The sequence below is a fragment of the Onychostruthus taczanowskii genome, unplaced genomic scaffold (assembly GCF_017590055.1).
Source record: "Onychostruthus taczanowskii isolate IOZ18803 unplaced genomic scaffold, ASM1759005v1 scaffold28, whole genome shotgun sequence".
In the NCBI taxonomy this organism is placed as follows: Eukaryota; Metazoa; Chordata; class Aves; order Passeriformes; family Passeridae; genus Onychostruthus; species Onychostruthus taczanowskii.
The window spans coordinates 7,571,216-7,587,874 of record NW_024500128.1 but is presented as its reverse complement, the minus strand read 5'-3'; the positions used below and the strand labels follow the sequence as shown (position 1 = coordinate 7,587,874).

General features: G+C 43.5%; 1 protein-coding gene across 1 annotated transcript in view; it reads left to right on the top strand.

The window, feature by feature from the left end:
• Positions 1-16,659, top strand: part of AOAH (acyloxyacyl hydrolase) — a 73,265-nt gene that overhangs the window by 50,378 nt on the left and 6,228 nt on the right. The window contains exons 15-21 of the mRNA XM_041407827.1: positions 1,530-1,566; positions 2,636-2,710; positions 8,086-8,258; positions 10,610-10,668; positions 10,748-10,807; positions 12,357-12,453; positions 16,191-16,267. Of these exons, the coding sequence (XP_041263761.1) occupies positions 1,530-1,566; positions 2,636-2,710; positions 8,086-8,258; positions 10,610-10,668; positions 10,748-10,807; positions 12,357-12,453; positions 16,191-16,267 (578 nt within the window). The remainder of the gene's footprint in view (positions 1-1,529; positions 1,567-2,635; positions 2,711-8,085; positions 8,259-10,609; positions 10,669-10,747; positions 10,808-12,356; positions 12,454-16,190; positions 16,268-16,659) is intronic.

Below are 16,659 nucleotides of genomic sequence, written 5' to 3'. Positions count from 1 at the left end.
CTGAAAAGAGCCTCTCAATAGAAAGGCTGGATTTTTGAATGGATCCGCAACCCCCAGGAGAGAAGCAGCAGATTGATACATTCATTTTCAGCTTGGAAGAACCGGATTATTTAAAACATAAAGGATTCCTTGATATATGCAGCTGGCATCACTGTGAGTGATAATAACAACGTCACCACTATTAAAATGCAAAGTGCATTATTGCTACCTTAGGGGTTTATATCTTAGATCTCTTCCCCCATACCAATCCAGCAGGGATTTAATGATGTTCTGTCCACAAGTTTCCCCTCAAGAGCTGCAGGCAGGGCAGGATTTACTCCTCAAAGCAAGCTTCAGAAGCACAATGCAGAAAAGAGAAGAGACAGAGATCAGGGAAGCGTTGAGCTGAGAATAGGAGGAGGATAACAAAAGAGGAGAAGGAATAAAAAAAGAGGAGAGAGTGAAAATACTGAAAAATAAGACCAAGTACAACCTCTGGGATCTGTTTCTCTGAAGTGTATGTTTCTGTACCTTGCTATGAGGTGAGCTTCTTGCAATCACAGACCTAGTCTCATCTTGACCAAAGCATAAATTCTTTTTTGGCTCCTTATTTGCTATCCCTCTTGTACTCCAGGTGATGGAGTACTCCAGGAGGCGGTTGGGATGAATATGCATAGCCTTTAAAGACCTGCTAATATGTTTAATGCACAAAAGCTTTGCTAAATGAGAATGCTTTTCTCATTCAAAACCTAAATGAAATATTACAGGCGCGCACAGATGTTTAGATGTAGCCAGCTCCTTTCCTCAAGGAGGAAAGATTTTCATCCAACCCTTTGGGTCAATTGCTATTGAAATGCAGAGCCTCTTGGGAGGAGTGCAGCTGGCCTAATGCTATTTTATCTAAGTCTGACACTTGTGGGGAGAGCCTTGCAGGAGCCCAAACACTGGTGTCTATTTAAGGTGCTTTATCGTATCTTTCCCACCTCCAGCTGCCTCTCCAGAAGTGCACAATTTCTCATGCATCTTGTGATGTATCTGCCAGCCCTGCTGCAGGTGTCTTGGATACTCTGGGATGTCAAAAATGGCACTTGGTGCCTATGTTTAGAACCTGAATCAGTCCCAATGTGGTATAGCTGTGAGACACTTACTCTCTCAAAAGAGTGAGAACAGTTCCCTTTGCAATTTATAGGGAACGTTAAAATAGATCGACTGTTGACAAGTCAGGTTGGCTGGTTTACAGGAGACTACTATGTTCAACAGATGGGAAGAAGCTGCCAGATCCGGATTAAAAGCCAGATCCAAACAACCCTGCACTTAAAAGTATTTGATTTTCTACAGGCTGAAGTGTGCAATTCAGATAAGAAAGCAGCAGGTCCCTGGATATATCTTTCCTTCTTAGTGCCAACAACTAAAAAGGTTACAGAGATGACTTGTTGCTCCATTTTTACTTTTAGTGCTTCTACGTTCTTGGAAATATGCAATGTAGTTTGGTTTTGCATTCACTATAACAATGTTGTACTATTTCTCTTGTTCCCCTTTTGTGTGATCAGGCGGTTCTTCAGGAAATCTCCTCTCTTTAATAAAAAGGTGAGTGCTTAACAGGATTCAAGAGCTAACTTGAGGTACAGGAGCACTGATGGAGTTCTACCTCTTTGATAGAAACAAGCAAATCACTGTGAGGATTATATTATCCATGAGTGTTCTAAAAGCACTGCTCCCCTTGAGCGGTGTGCTCTGAAGTGCTGGCTCTTTCTTCTCTAGTATAAACATTAATAAACAGAAGAAAAGTGGGTTTAAGTGTGGATATCATCATCTCCAGGGCCTTGAACTTGGCTCTGTTAAGCCAGTGGAGTATTTCCAGGGAATTTAGGGGAGGGACTAAGCCTTTCCATACATCTGTGTGTTGCGTCCCCTTAACTGCGTGTACCAATGTAGATAGACATGGGCAGGCCCACTGTTATTTCCACATGGATATAACTGAGTAGCTACTGAGTAGTGAGAGGCTGCAACTCTCCTTTTCAGATGAATTTGGGTGGGTTGTGGGTCAGCTGGGTTTGATTTAGTTTGCTTGACACTGATATAGTTTGTGTCCTAAAGGATTTATTTTTCTCTTGTCCTGAAAAAGAAGAATTCTTGCCCTCTAGCACTGAGATTCAAACCACATCCTGATTTAAACTTGAGTTCAATTCTACACATAGATTTAGTTGTCAGCCAAACCTAGTCTTCCTCTCCCATCTATGATTAAAAAATTCCCATCTTGATTCATATCTTTGCCCCAAAGTGAAACTATTTGATTTGGCTTCTGAATAACACAAAGAAAATGGAAAGCCAGCAGGAAAAACAGTGAAAAAGACAAGTCCATGAGCAGCAAAAGGGAGAAGTGAAAATAACTTCATTTAAGTCACTTTAGTAAAATACAAAACTAGAGTGGAAAAAAAACCTGCCCAAAAAAAAACAAACAAACAAACAAACAAACAAAAAAACAACAAAAAAACAGGAAAAAAAACCAAAACCCTCTCAAACATATAGGAGTCATTTGGATATTGGCCAGATCCAAGCAGAGTACTTCCAAATGTGACCTCACACAAGCATGGTGTGTGATTCAGACACTGAGAGTGTATTTCTCCATTAACATAGCTCCATATTTATCTTTTAGTTTGGCCAGAAACCAGCTGTTGGACAATCCAGCCATAGTTATCTATGCTACAATTGGGAATGATGTCTGCAATGGGTAAGGTGTAAACTAAATGAACACTCATAGTAGCATAAATTTGACTTCTTTAGAGTACTGCTGACTGCCTGGACATTTGTGTCTCACTGCTTTGTCCGTCTCCATGATAGCATTTTTCTTTGCCATTGGTCCTTCTTTCTTAATTTTCTGCTGAAAATACTTGTTGTTTCCTTACCTGTATTTGTCATAGGCACCTACCAGTCCTCATTTGGAGCTTGCATTTCTTTCTTTCTTTTATAAGCCAGTCATAAAATGACTAATGGTATGTCTGAAGTAATTATTTCTAACTTAGCAGAGGAAATGAATAATAACAACAGGAGGGGGTTGGGGGGAAGTGTTTAAAAGCATGTATATCCATCTTACCCATTGTGCCACCTCCTCGCAGGAGGGAGAGCATGACTGGTTCATCATTTCTGAGGAATGACAACATAGTCCCCTACTGAGGTCCATTTTCACCCTGCCTCTGCTTCCTGCACTCTTTGCTGTGCTCTCCTGATGAGGTGTTTTGTCTTTCTGGCTTTATTCATTGTTATTTCTGGCTTTTATCATAAACCCTGTAGGAGAATGAACTGAAGCTTTCAAAACTTCTGGCATTACCCCTTAGCAGTGCTCACAGGGACACCAAGAGTTCACTAGCTGGATGCTTCCCTTCCTCCTGGCAGTGGGAAGGCAGAAAACACCTTGCAACCAGGCCAGTGCACAGCACATCCATACTGCAGTTTTGGTTTTGCAGGAGGCCTGAATGCTGTTGCTAGTGCAACATTATTTTCACCATGGTCAATCTTCAGCTTTTCTTGTACATGGAAGAGATCGATCTTACTCACACAGAGACTTTCAAAACACTCACTTTAACAAATGCTGCACACTCAGCTAAGTTTCCTGCCAAAGGTTTTGAAAATTTTTACCTGCAGATTGTATAACAAAGTGGGAGCTATATGCAGGCTGTCAGATGTGGCCATGAAAATGGCCAAGGTTTGGTGTCCTAAAACTGCTTAACAGGCAGTTCATGGGTTGAAACTTCGTTTGCCAGGTGTTGTGTACCAGATGAAGATGTCCAAAGCCAGGCAGAGCTTTCCTTGGCACTGCAGAAACTGGGAGCCCTCAGCTGTGGCAGAAGTGGGGCCACAGGGGCACCTTTTAGGTCCTTTCCTGGCATGACCCTCATCCTAGCCACATGCAGGCAGCACACAGAAATCACCTGCCATGAAACCTTTGCCCTCTGGTGCTCTCTCTGCACCCTTGCCCAGAACTGCCAAATCTGCTCTCAGCACCCTGCTCCTGTTAGGGAAAAGATGTACAAATCCTCAAAAGCAATGCCACCGTGCTCTGACTGAGAGGGAAAAGCAGTCACTGGTACTTGCTGACAAGACTGTCCTGGGGATCTATTCACGTGAAACTTATGGAGAGATCATTGCATCCATTGCCAGGATGATAAAGCCCCTACTTCCCCCTCCACAAAAAATAAAAATTCCACCTTTGCTGAAATCCATGGCTCCTGCCATGGAGACTTTCAAGGTGTTTTCTTACAGGCTTGGCCCAGGCTCTGTTGTGCACATATTTCAATTCTGCTGTGTCACTGCCTTTGCTAAAAGCACCTCTTTTTCCTTTTTTTTTATTCCTTATTCTGCAGGCTTTTGCTTACCCTCTCTCTAACACTGCTTTCTACTCATCTCAAGGAAAAAGAAATTTTCCAGAAATTTAAACCGTTGTGACCTTGCCTCACCCATTTGTATATTCCAAAACCTTCCAGAGCAGTATTTAATGCTTGCTTGAAACTCTGATCTTTTTATCCCAGCATTCACTATCTGGCAGAGACACTTTTGTGTGCTCAAATTCTCGCTGCTGTTTTCTGTCTGTTTTCTTCCAAAATATTCCCAGCATCAAAAGAGGCTATCAAGCTGTAGTGAACCCTGTGACTCCTGCAAGGAAAGATGCCACAGCTTCTGTAGCATCGTGCTGTTTCCATTGAGGGGGATGGACAGCAGAGAGAGATTTGTTTCAGTGTCCAGTTACTGTAGTTGCCCTGGCTCTGATGTGCTTACAGAGGTTACAGAGGATGCAGAGCATCCGATGGGTTTGACTTCAAACTTAGGGCTTGGCAAATAAAAACCTCCTCAAGGACAGCTCTAAACTGCAGTAATACAGCCTTCCTGGCCTTATCCTCTATTTTGGCTGCAAAAGAGGGCGGTGTGCTGGGCATACTGGAGACACAGCTCTTCCCAAAGCACTGTTAAAATGCCAGTATTTCATCCCATACGAAGAGAGGGGCAATGAGTAATGTGGATGTTTTGTAGAGGGAAAGGATAATGAAATTGGCAAGCCTGTATTACGCATTCCCTGTAGTCTCCACACTGTGGTGTCCAAACAGGGGGGGTTAGAAAAATAAAGACAGATGGCAATGATATCTCTCAGCCCACTGAGGTGTAAATATGGGATACAGAGAAAAAAAAAAAAAAAAAATATCAGGCAAGAAAATAATGAGCACCAGAAGTCTCAAATGCTGTACAGTTAATGCAAGTATGCAAGTATTAGTCACATTTCAGGTATGGCACCATTTCTCCAGCCTCTCCTTCACACATCTTCACTTATGGCATCTGCAACAAACAGCAAGGTAGCAGCAAAGCAGGGTGAGCAGCAAGCCACCGTAAAAGGACCTTGTACAAAGTGACACCAGTGCCAGCAAGAGCATAGTGCCACTTCATTGTACAGCTATCAGCACCAAAGAGCTGCTGCACCCCTCCTGCCCTAAAAATGGCATGTGAGCAGGCAGCTCCTCTAGCTCTCGTGCCCTGGGCATACCAGCCCTGTGCAGCAAGCCCAGGGGAATGGGGTGAGGGTACCACAACAGGCCCTGGTGCTCACCCAGGCACCTTGTAGTCCTTATGGCAGAGCCAAAATTGAACATGCCTACAAGGTTCCTTTCTTCTCATTCAGATTTAATTTCATAGCCTGGCATAGAAAAGAAATGTGAAGACATACCTGCATGAATTCAACACTGTATGACAAGAGAAAGTGGAATTATGAATGTCATATTAATTTTGGCTTGTGCTGACATGTTTACTTGTGGCAGAGGCCTTACATCAGACCAGTATTTTGAAATCAAGTGCTGCAACACCTGTCGGCAAAATGAAGTAATTTCAGAGCAAATCCACAGTCTTATCTCAAAAGTAGCTTGATTTGGTGGCTGTCACAAGGATAAACCAGAATCCTAATGCTGTTTTTCAGTTCTCCCTGCTAGAAAGTCTCAAACACTTCAGCAACACATACTGCATTAAGATAAATTTCTGGGTCCAGGAAACTCACCCAATTATTATTTTCTGTGCAAAATGCAGCTCAGTGAAGAATCCCAAATCCTTCTAAGGGAATATGGTTCTCCCACACAGGATTCAACATCCATTTCCCCTCTCTGAATCTACACATTTTGAACACCTCACGACAGAGCAACAACGGTTTAGAAAGCTCCTGCTTCTATGGTGTTCACTGACAAGGAATCTGACCCAATTCAGCTTGCTCAGCACTGCAAGCATCAAGTTTGCCCTTCTGTTACCCCTGGGAAGCCAGGAAAGAGATGAAAGGACTTTCGTAAGGAAAGGATCTGGATGGAGCCTTCTGGCCGCTAAGGTGATTGCTTTTCTACAAGCAAAGATCACAAGTAAGAGGACAAAATGTGGGAACCACTAAAACAATGAGGGTGGTTATTGTATTTGTGGAGTGCCCGGATGAAGGAAGGAATGATGAATCTGACTCCATGTTCTCAGAAGGCTAATTTATTATTTTAAGATACTGTATTATATTAAAGAATACTATACTAAACTATACTATACTAAAGAATACATAAAGGATACTTACAGAAGGCTAGAAAGATAATAATGAAAACTCATTACTCTCTCCAGAGTCCTGACACAGCTTGGCACTGGTTGGCCAATGAGTCAAAATAATTCACAGAAGAAACCAATGAAACAATCACCTGTGGGTAAACAATCTCCAAACACATTCCAAAGGAGCAAAACACAGGAGAAGCAAATGATATAATATTGATTTCCTTTTTCTCTGAGGCTTCTCAGCTTCCCAGGAGAAAAATCCTGGGTGAGGGGACTTTTCAGAAAATGTGAATGTGACAGGTAGTCATTAGTGCAACCTTCTCCCTTGGAAGGACACCTCCTGTCTTTCTTCTTGACCTTTCTTTCTGAACACCTTGTTCAGCTGGGCCACACCACCAAGACGGAATGAAAACTGTCACAAGACCCTGCTTCCCAAGGTGGCTGGATCCTCTCTTCATGGGATGGGACAGCCTTCTCAGGGCTGTGTTCTCCCCTTGCTGTCAGCCCCTGCTATGGACACGTGCACCATGTAGAGCACAGCAATAGCTCTCGGGTGGGAGACTGCGTGAACGCTTTTTCTGTAATAAAGTGGTTGCTATAATAACATAACTAGAGCAGTGTTCTCCAGGCAGCCTGGGGTGGTTCTGCTTGTTTGTTTTTCTTATATAAATTGAAATGTATTTCAACTTTAGGATTTAATTTCCCCTCACACTCCTGCAGCATTTACAGCTAAATAAAAGAGAGGAAGCATAAGCCTGAGCTGGGGAATCTGGATTGAAGAGGTCCACTCCTGACAATGAGTCACAAAATGTGGGCATTCAGTCCATGTGGTACACTGATACAGCTCCTGTACCCCAATGGTCTATTTTAATCTTAGGTATCACCTCTCTCCAGGCTCACATGTTTGTCCAGACCTCTCTCCTGCTCTCCTGGAGAGCGGTAGCTAGAAGTGTATGACATGTGAAAGACAAAGCTACCTTAGATATTCCTACCTTGTGTAATAAAAGCACATGCTGAAGGTAAGGTATGCACAAGAACCCATGGGGAAGGAAGTCCTACTTTCACCCAGCTGTGATGAGGGATTGGTTTTGCATTACTTCTTCGCCTCCTTTGTCTCTTCTTCTACTTCTTCTTCACTTATTGAACAATAACTGGTTTGGTTTGGTTTTTTACCTTGACCCCCAAGTTTTCTTGCTTTTACTCTCTCTTCTTTCCCTGTCTCACTGGGGAGGAAGTGGAGGAAGGAAAGCAGGTGAGCAGCTGTGTGATGCTTAGCTGCCCGCTGAGGTTATCCCACAACAGGAGTCTACTCTATAAAAAAGGGATTGATTAGTCTGTTTTTAGCAGAGAGATGGGGTACGCCGAGGGAGGGAGGTTTTTATATCACGTCTGATTTTGGCAATGACAAGTGAGAGACATCACAGCATTTTTCTAATGTTTTATTCAGCTGACTTAATGTGGAAGAGCAGCAGACAGAGAAAATGACAGTTTCAGGCGCCCTTCTGGGGACACAGTATTCCTGACACAATGTCCTATTGGCATCCTCTCCTGTAGGGAACGTGACACACTGGCCCACATGACCACACCCAAAGAAATGCTCTCCAATGTGGTGCAAGCTCTGGGATACCTGGACTCCCGTCTTCCAAATGGCAGCCATGTGATTTTGACAGGCTTGGTGGATGGTCGCTTCCTCTGGGATAACCTGCACGACAGATACCATCCTCTAGGTAAATTTGAGGTGTTGTGGGGTTCCTCCTGGTCATCCGCCCATTCATGTTAGCTTCTCTCCCTAAAAAAATCTATGAATCTATTGATGACTTCAAGCAAACCTGACAGAGTGGAGGAGATCTGAGAAATATGAGGCAGATATTGGCTGTGCTGCAGAAGTAGGAACAACCGCTCTTACCATTCCCAGTACAGGAGAGGTTAGACCCCTATTTTGCGTGGTTGCCTCACAAGCCATACCCACCCAGCTCCAAACCAGGCTCAACACATGTTGTGGTGGTCTAAACAAGCTGTTCTACTGCAGTCTTGGCCCAAAATTGTGGCCAGCCTGCCTGCACTTCATCCTGATTTTTGTTACAGGTGGTGATGGGCATTTGGTTTACACTCACTGACTGGTGGATGTTGTTGTAAAACTGTATGTGGACCAAGGCAAAAGATTAAGTCAGAGGGCTCCAAAAGACTTTTTTTATATTAGAGAAATAAATTTTCTGCCAGCACTGGGTGCCTGACACCTCCTACACTTGCTATGTGTGATGACTGAAACGTCATACTGTGTGCAGGCATGTTTTGGGACATTCCCTCAGAGTGTAAAGTGCTTTGGGGCATTTTTTTCAGAGATTTGGAGGCTACCTTTGGGATCCTGTCATCTCAGAGTGTGAATGGCGCAGTACCTGTGACCATTAACAGACCACCCACTCCTTGGCTTTCTAGACCAAAAGCATGAACTTACTTGTATTGGAGTAAAATAATCTTTTCTGCATCTGACAAGCAGGAAGTGGTTGTCATAATAGTTCTCACCAGCAAAGAGAGAGAGAAGCTAAATCACATAATTAAAATGGTAGATTAAAACTCCAGATGATTTTGGCAACCACTGGGTAACACAGCTTGCAGCTGTGTTGTGGTTTCCCCAAGATTCCCTAGTAATTACCAATGGGCTCACATCTTTCCCATTTCTATTCCTATATTTTTCTCTCATAACCACTATACTAGTACCAATTTTTAAAAAATTAAGGAAAAAAACAAAAAGAGAAAAATCTTACCCCTTTTAAGGCAGGGGAAACCTGTCATAATTAATTTTTCTTCCCTTGAGTGCATGTTTATCACAGCAACAATTCCTCTGACTAGGTATCTAATTATCACAGACAACACGTAGCCAAATCAGGAGTGATTAACTATAGGATCAGTTGGAAAATTTTCAGAGGGGCTGATTTGCCTTGGAGGGACCCAATTAATCCTAAGCAATACGTTTTGCAGCAAGGGATCCCTTCTGGCACATCCTCCAACAGGCTGTGAGCAGTTTTCCCCATTTGGCTGCCAGTCAGCCATGACCAGACATCAGACTGTCCTTCTACCAAATTCCTGGTCCCCACAACAGCTCATCCCAGGGCCTGGTGCTCCAAGCTACAGGAATCTGGAACATCCAAGTAGCCAGAAGTGTTCCTAGATCTTTGAACTCCCCACCTTTTGCTTTCTGGGCAGCTGGAACTGCTGCTGGGTGATGGGCAGCTGTGTGAAAGGCAGGAAACACATCTGTATTAGGGAGCCACTGCAAAGCAACCTGAGAAGCCCATTTCACTTGGGAGAGATTATACTTTGCAGTTCCTAAAAACAACAATAAGAAATTCCTATTTCAGTTCCTATTTCAGTACTGCAAAAGTATCAAAGCCTGATGGGATGATCAGTGTACTACAAACAATAATAAAACTAATACAAAAAAATGTGGCCATTTAATTCTCATCTTAGTTGTAGTCACCAAAGAAGCGAAAAGATTGAGAAAATGGATCATTTTCTCAGCAAGCCAGGCTATTGCACAGCACAGTGAATTTTACAGAATGTTAGCTGGGTGCTTGACTTGGTGCTTGAATTTCCTCACCCACACAAGCATATCCACTTCCCTCCATGACAGCAAAATTGTTTCTCCCTTTTAAGGCTAACCTCTAGGAAGTAAATGCAAAACTCAGAGTGCATACAGGCACCCACCCCTCAGCTCAGCTTCGCAAACCCTGCATTTCTTTGGCGGGTGAGAGACAGGTTAATGGGAAAATATCAGTCATGCACTTTGGAGGCTGGCACAGGCTGTGATGACTAACCCCACACGTGAGACAGCAGGAGAGGGATGCAGGAAAAGCAGGTGTTGGGCTCTGCACACTGTGGGGACACGGGCACCTTAGCAGGAAGGATGCCTTGATACTGCCACCTCAGCTCTGGTGGTGGGAGGGTACCCTGGGGGTAGGCGGTGTGGTGAGGCTCTGGGGGTGCCTCTTCCCACCCGGGGGTGTAAGGCACGGGAATGCACAGACGTGCAGAATGAAGTCACGTTTGGTCACGATGTCTGGCTCTCTGTGCTTTGCAGGACAACTGAACAAGGATGTCACATACAGTCAACTCTACTCTTTCCTCGACTGCCTCCAGGTAAGGTCTGCTGATGTACCCTAGGAGACCCCTTTCATCTTGGTCTGCTGCTAAATCCCCTCTCCTCATGCCTGCCCAGGTGAGCCCCTGCAGCGGCTGGCTGACCCCCAATGAGACCCTGAGGAATCTGACCTCGGAGGTAAGTCTTAATGGGGCTGCACTGGGATCACCCCAGTGCTCACACACTCTGCCCTATGTCTGAGGAGAGAAGCCCAATTGCCGCAAAGGCAAGATGTCAGCACAGTTTTTTTCTTCCAAAGGTAAGGAGAAGTTGTGGAAACATCCACACTTATTCTTTCAAATGCCTCTCAGGGCCCTGGGAGGCAGCATGCTCAAGTTAAGGGATTTGTAAAGGTATTGCTGTTACAACCTCTCAGCTATCCAAATTTATGCTCAAGGGATGTGATCTTCCTGAGACAGAACTGTTCAGGTTCATGTTCTTTAAGAAGAAAATGTGCCTGATAAGAAAGGAAGGGCTTTTGAATCAAGTGAGCTGTTGGTATGACAAGCCAGCTGCATAGATTTTTCTGGCTGTAGGATCAGGTCCTGAGAGCAAGAGCCTTACCCTGTTTTCATTTGGGATTTGTGCTAATCTTCCTCAGACACATTTCTGTGGACTTAATCACCAGATGGTGTGACCAGGGAGCATCCAGCTAAGTGCAGGAATGGGAACGGACAGAACAGAGATGTCTTAAAACTCGCCCTAAAAATCTGGCTGCAGAAGTGAATGATATGTAAAAACAGCCACTTATTTTCTTATGGTACAAGCTGATTTTTAATCCCAGCAATCCCCTGCAGCCATGAAAAAGGAGTCAGTAACCGAATATTATCAAAGGTGTCATCGCTATGTATGATTGTATTAATGTTTGCATTCACTAAACAACAAAATATGACCTTAATTTCACCAAAACTTACATATGTATTTCATTTCATGCCCCGTCCCTCTTGACTTCAGAGGAGGCCATTAAGCACATTCCTAAACCTTTGCAAGACTGCAGTTTATAATTCATACCAACAATACAGAACACAGAGTACATGTAACTTCTGTCCATGAACAATGCCTATGTCTGCAGGGTATGAATTAATCATTCTGAGCCCCTGTCTGAAACTAATTGTCTATGTTATTATCCAAACTGCACAATTTAAATATTTAGGAGATCCTGATCTCTGTTATGGCTGCAGAAATTACACTGGATGTATCAGGCAGACGCTCAATGGTGGTAATTTACTCTTCTGAAAGTGAAGGTGGAATTTGGACTGCATAGATAAGCATTATCACCCCCATCTTAGTAGTGGCAAGAATAATAGGAAAAGAGGACATTTCTCTTGCAGAAAAGTTTTGCATTTCTTTAAAAAAGAGCTCCAAAAGTGAGATACTTAGAATATTTATATAAGTGTAGGGGCACTACTAAAGAGGTCTCCAGAGAAATAAGCATATGCTGTAACAAACTTACAAAATCAGCTGAGGCCTCAGTGCAGTCTGTGAGGATGAACTGGGTAGTCCAAAGGCTGGTAGTGCTCATGCAAGTCCATGTTCCGATGAAGAGCCTCATTTCACCTCCGGTCTCCCAGAAGAAAGGGCAACACTAGCTTTCAAATTCCTGCCTGCACATCAGTGACAAAAGTTGAATCCATACAAAGCAATACGAATAGCAATGAACAGTCATTAAATCATTTGATTTTTGCAGAGAGCGTTACAACTTTCCAATGTCCTGAAAGAAATAGCAAGATCTGAGAAATTTGCCAACTTTGATATTTTCTACATGGATTTCCCACTGAGACAAAGTAAGTTGTTTTTTACCCTGTCTTTCTCACAAAGCATTTACTCAAGTCCTGGCCAGTTGATACACTTCTCATATTTTGGCTCTGTACCACGAGAAGGGCAGTGCTGTCAGTGAGTCTAGGTGACCCTGCTGGCAGGGCTGTGGCCAAGGAGGTATCCTTAATGCCAGCTTCTCCTGGCTTCCATGGTTGGGGTAACCAGGCACTTTTCCTGAGACAAAATCCCAAAACTACCTTGTGAACTACAGCCTCCTGCTGGTCCCAGCTGCCAGCACCCACCACCCCAGTGATGCACAGCACACTGGCCACTTCCTCTTGGGTATCAAAGTGACAAGGACAATAGATGACCATATTGGTCCATAAGATTTGGTTTTATTTCTGAACATTGCTCTTGTAACCGGTCATCTAGGCTGGAGGTGTATACCTGCAGTGGTCAAAGTGGTCTTCATGAGATGTAGTTTACTTCATCACTGACTGGGCGTCATGCTGCCTCCTCTGGGCTGAGCAGTGCCTTGGGAATGAGACCTTTCATCAGCCATTTCCCTGTTTCAATAACACAGCCACCCTCTCACTGTTCCCAAAAGTAGAAGCACCTCTCTCAGGAGTAACTGGCATCTTTCCCTATGTTTCTTTAAACACCTACGTACTACTGTAAGTTTTGACTTGAAGGGCTTACAAAACTTATCCTTCTGTGATCCTTAGTGACATTAGGTAAGTGCATTACCTAAATCACTTTCTTCTGAAACTGACATTTAAAAATAAATTAAAACACCCAGGAAACTTTTGTCGTTATGCATGAGCGTGAGCAGACAGTGTCCCTGTGGGGCTGGGGACCAACACCTGTCCCTGAATTCCTGAATCAGCCCTGCTTACCTTGCAAGATGCACAAGGTCCAGCTTGAGGCAACACCCAGCATCAGCACAGACTCACTGCAAGGAGAAATGCACTCCTTCTTTTTAAAAATGAGGATCAGCACGAGATGAGTGAATGAGTTGGGCAACAAATTACAAGTAGTTAGACAGTGAAGGGGAAGTAGGAAAACAGCTTTTTATTTCTATATCCAGCCTGAATCTCCCATGTTACAACTTGTCTCTCCCTCTCCCAGTGTGCACTGCTGTGAAGAGACTGGCCCTGTCCACATTGTCTTCCCACAGGCTCTTCCCTGGAATGGACCATCCCTGTTCCTCAGCCTCCGTTCATGGGGCAAGGGTCCAGCCCTCACCACCTTGGGGCCTCTCCCAGATAGCCTGAATGTTTACATTCAAAAAAGAGTATATATAATAGTTAGGAAAAAAGCTTGATCTGCATTTTCTTGTTTTTATGTTCACATAGAGAGGTAGTTCCGTGTAGTCCTTATTGAAAAATTTTGTCCGGGGACTATATTTTAAGTCCCAGCATGCAGACATGTAAATCCAAAGCCACAAAGGGACAGAAGTGTCCTGTCAATGCTTTAAAGTGTACTTCTCTAATGCTTCTCCCCATCAGTGCTTATCTGTCCTTGAAAGCACAAAGCCACCGCAGCACCTAAGATTATTAAAAAAAAAAATAAATCTCCTTTTACAGCCAAATCCCATCAAAATTCACAAACTTATTTTATCCTACGTGACCCAATTCAGGAAGCTGGTTCTGGGTCTCATGAAGACCATATGGAGGAGGAGGAGGTAAAGAAGTGAGGATGGGAGAGGCAGCAGTCTTTCTGTCCAAAAGTTTCTGTCAGAGAGGTGGGCTCCAATGTCAAGTTCGTTCTCGTAGCACAGAGTTTCAAGGGTGCCCAAGTCTCCTGGTGGCTTTTGCCTCAGCTACTTAATACTTAACAAGTCATTAGGATTTGGAATGAACTACCTGCTGGGTAGGCAAATTACTTTAATAAGTTAAATTACTAACTTTAGTTAATTTATTTGCTTTCACAAAAGGAAACATCTTAATATAATTTGCTGTTCTTGATTACATCGTGTTAAATAAATGAAGTAAACAAAATCACACATCCATATACAAACATCAGCTTTGAAAGACACTTTGCAAAATTTCCCGCAGCCCTGGAGCCAAGGATTCGAGCTTGCCATCAGGAAAGCTGTCAGATCGCGAGTGTGCTCAAAAGCCAGCTAAGGCTGCTGACCTACTTTTCTGGTCTCTTTCTGAAGGAAGCAGCAAATCCTCCCCTAAACTCTCCAGACATCAAATATTTAGCAGTGGTTACACACTGAGTACATAGATTTCAGGTTGGCTTGGGCATATATGTGTACATAGCAGCTCTCAGTTTTCTCCAAGTAAAATTTGAGTATATTAGCATTTATTCTACATTTAGGTGGACACTCAAGCTCACATGTTGACCTTGACTAAAGAAATTAGTGACTCCTTTATGAAGCAGTGCAATAAAGAGAGGGATAGGAGTTGCTTTTTATGCATTTTCCTTGACATGGATGGGAGCAAGCTGTAGTCTAGTCTAGCCAAGGCAACAGGCATTTCTAAGACAAGCTCTGGACATATCCAGCTGGTGGATATTTGCTCGACTGCTCTAGCATTTTTGGAGGTCAGGTATAATAGTATAAATTGACCTATCTTGACACATATCTTACTTCCTCCTCTGCTGTTTCTGGCACTGGAATAGTAGTCTCTCTACAGATTAACTAAAATGTACTAAAACACAGTACACAGCCTTGTACTCCATGTACAATACCATATAGAAGGGGTTGGGTAAGCTCACTGTGCATCTGTATGTGCACTGCATGGTGGAATCTGAGGTAAATATGTGTTATGCCCAACATACTGCAAATTTGAAACAAACCTACGAGCCCCACATCTTCAAACAGGTTACTTTGGGCACTGCCTGAAGCATCACAAGTGGGTTTCTACAAAGCAGGAATATCACCTTTGTGTGAATTAGAGTTAGCATGGGGACCCAGACATCACTTTGTGACACAATAGCCAGGGTCCAAAAACCAGCGGTGAGCCCAGATCAAACTGTGGCGCTTGAATGGAGAACATTTTCCTCCTGACAGGATGCTTGCATAATGCTATTAAGAATTCTTAATCTGTCATTATGAAAGGAATTATTGAATTTACACTCTGTTAATGCCATATCCACTAGTCCCATGTTTGATCACTCCACAGCCTTTTTGAAGAGAGAAAGCTTTTTACTTCTCTAATGGCTCCAGGGCTTACAGCACAGCATCATTTGCATTGAATGTCATGCTTATGTAATTCAAAAGGTTATTTTGTTGGAGTTGAAAAAGACCTCTTGGAAGATAAGTAACCAAAAATGACAGCCTGTTCATGCAGACTTCAGCCCATGTGAATATTCTTTTACCATCTCTTTCTCTAAAAAGCGCTGTTTTCTTTATCTCTTCTTTTTCTTTTGCACTGCTGAAGATGCAACTAACATGGGAAATGCAAAAGTATTAAATCAGTATTAAATAATTTACAGCTTTACTTGCTACAGCATCCATCTTAGTTGTGAGAGAAAGTGAATTGTTTTACAATCATTTATGTTCAAAGCACTTCCTTGCATAAATATCACAGAGGAAAAAAAAATAACAATAAAGGCTTAAATACTGCCCCAAGGAGAGGGGATTATACACACTATAGGCTCTGACAACTCTATGTGAATTATCATAATCTTCACGTAGAGCTGTCGTGTGCCTAAAAACACCAGCGATGCTTTGAGGAGGAGCGGGGTGTGTCGCTGGGCGGGGGTCTCCGAGCTCACAGGTGACAAACCCATTTGCTTGCCCTCTTTGCAGCGGCCGAGGAGTGGCGCAAGATGGGAGGTGAGCCCTGGCAGCTGATCGAACCAGTCGATGGCTTCCACCCCAGCCAGGTAAAAACCCGGCCCCAGGAGATGGGCGGGAGCAGGTGGGATGTGGGAGCATGTGGGATTCCGATGACTACTGCTGCCCCAGGCATCCAGCTGTCATCTCACAGGGATGCAGATGTGGGGAATCTGCCTACTTTAAAGGAGAGAAAGTCATAGAATCGTTTAGGTTGGAAAGACCTCTAAGATCATGGAGGCCAGCCATTAACCTAACACTGCCAGGTCCACCAGTAAACCCTGTCCCAAAGCAGCACATGTTAAATACCTCCAGGGATAGTAGGGCACACTTCCCTTGGCAGTCTGTTCCAATGCTCAGCAACCCTTTCCCTGGAATAACTTTTTCTGATATCCAATCTAACACCCCTCTCCCGTGCAGTTTGAGGCTATTTTCTTGTCCT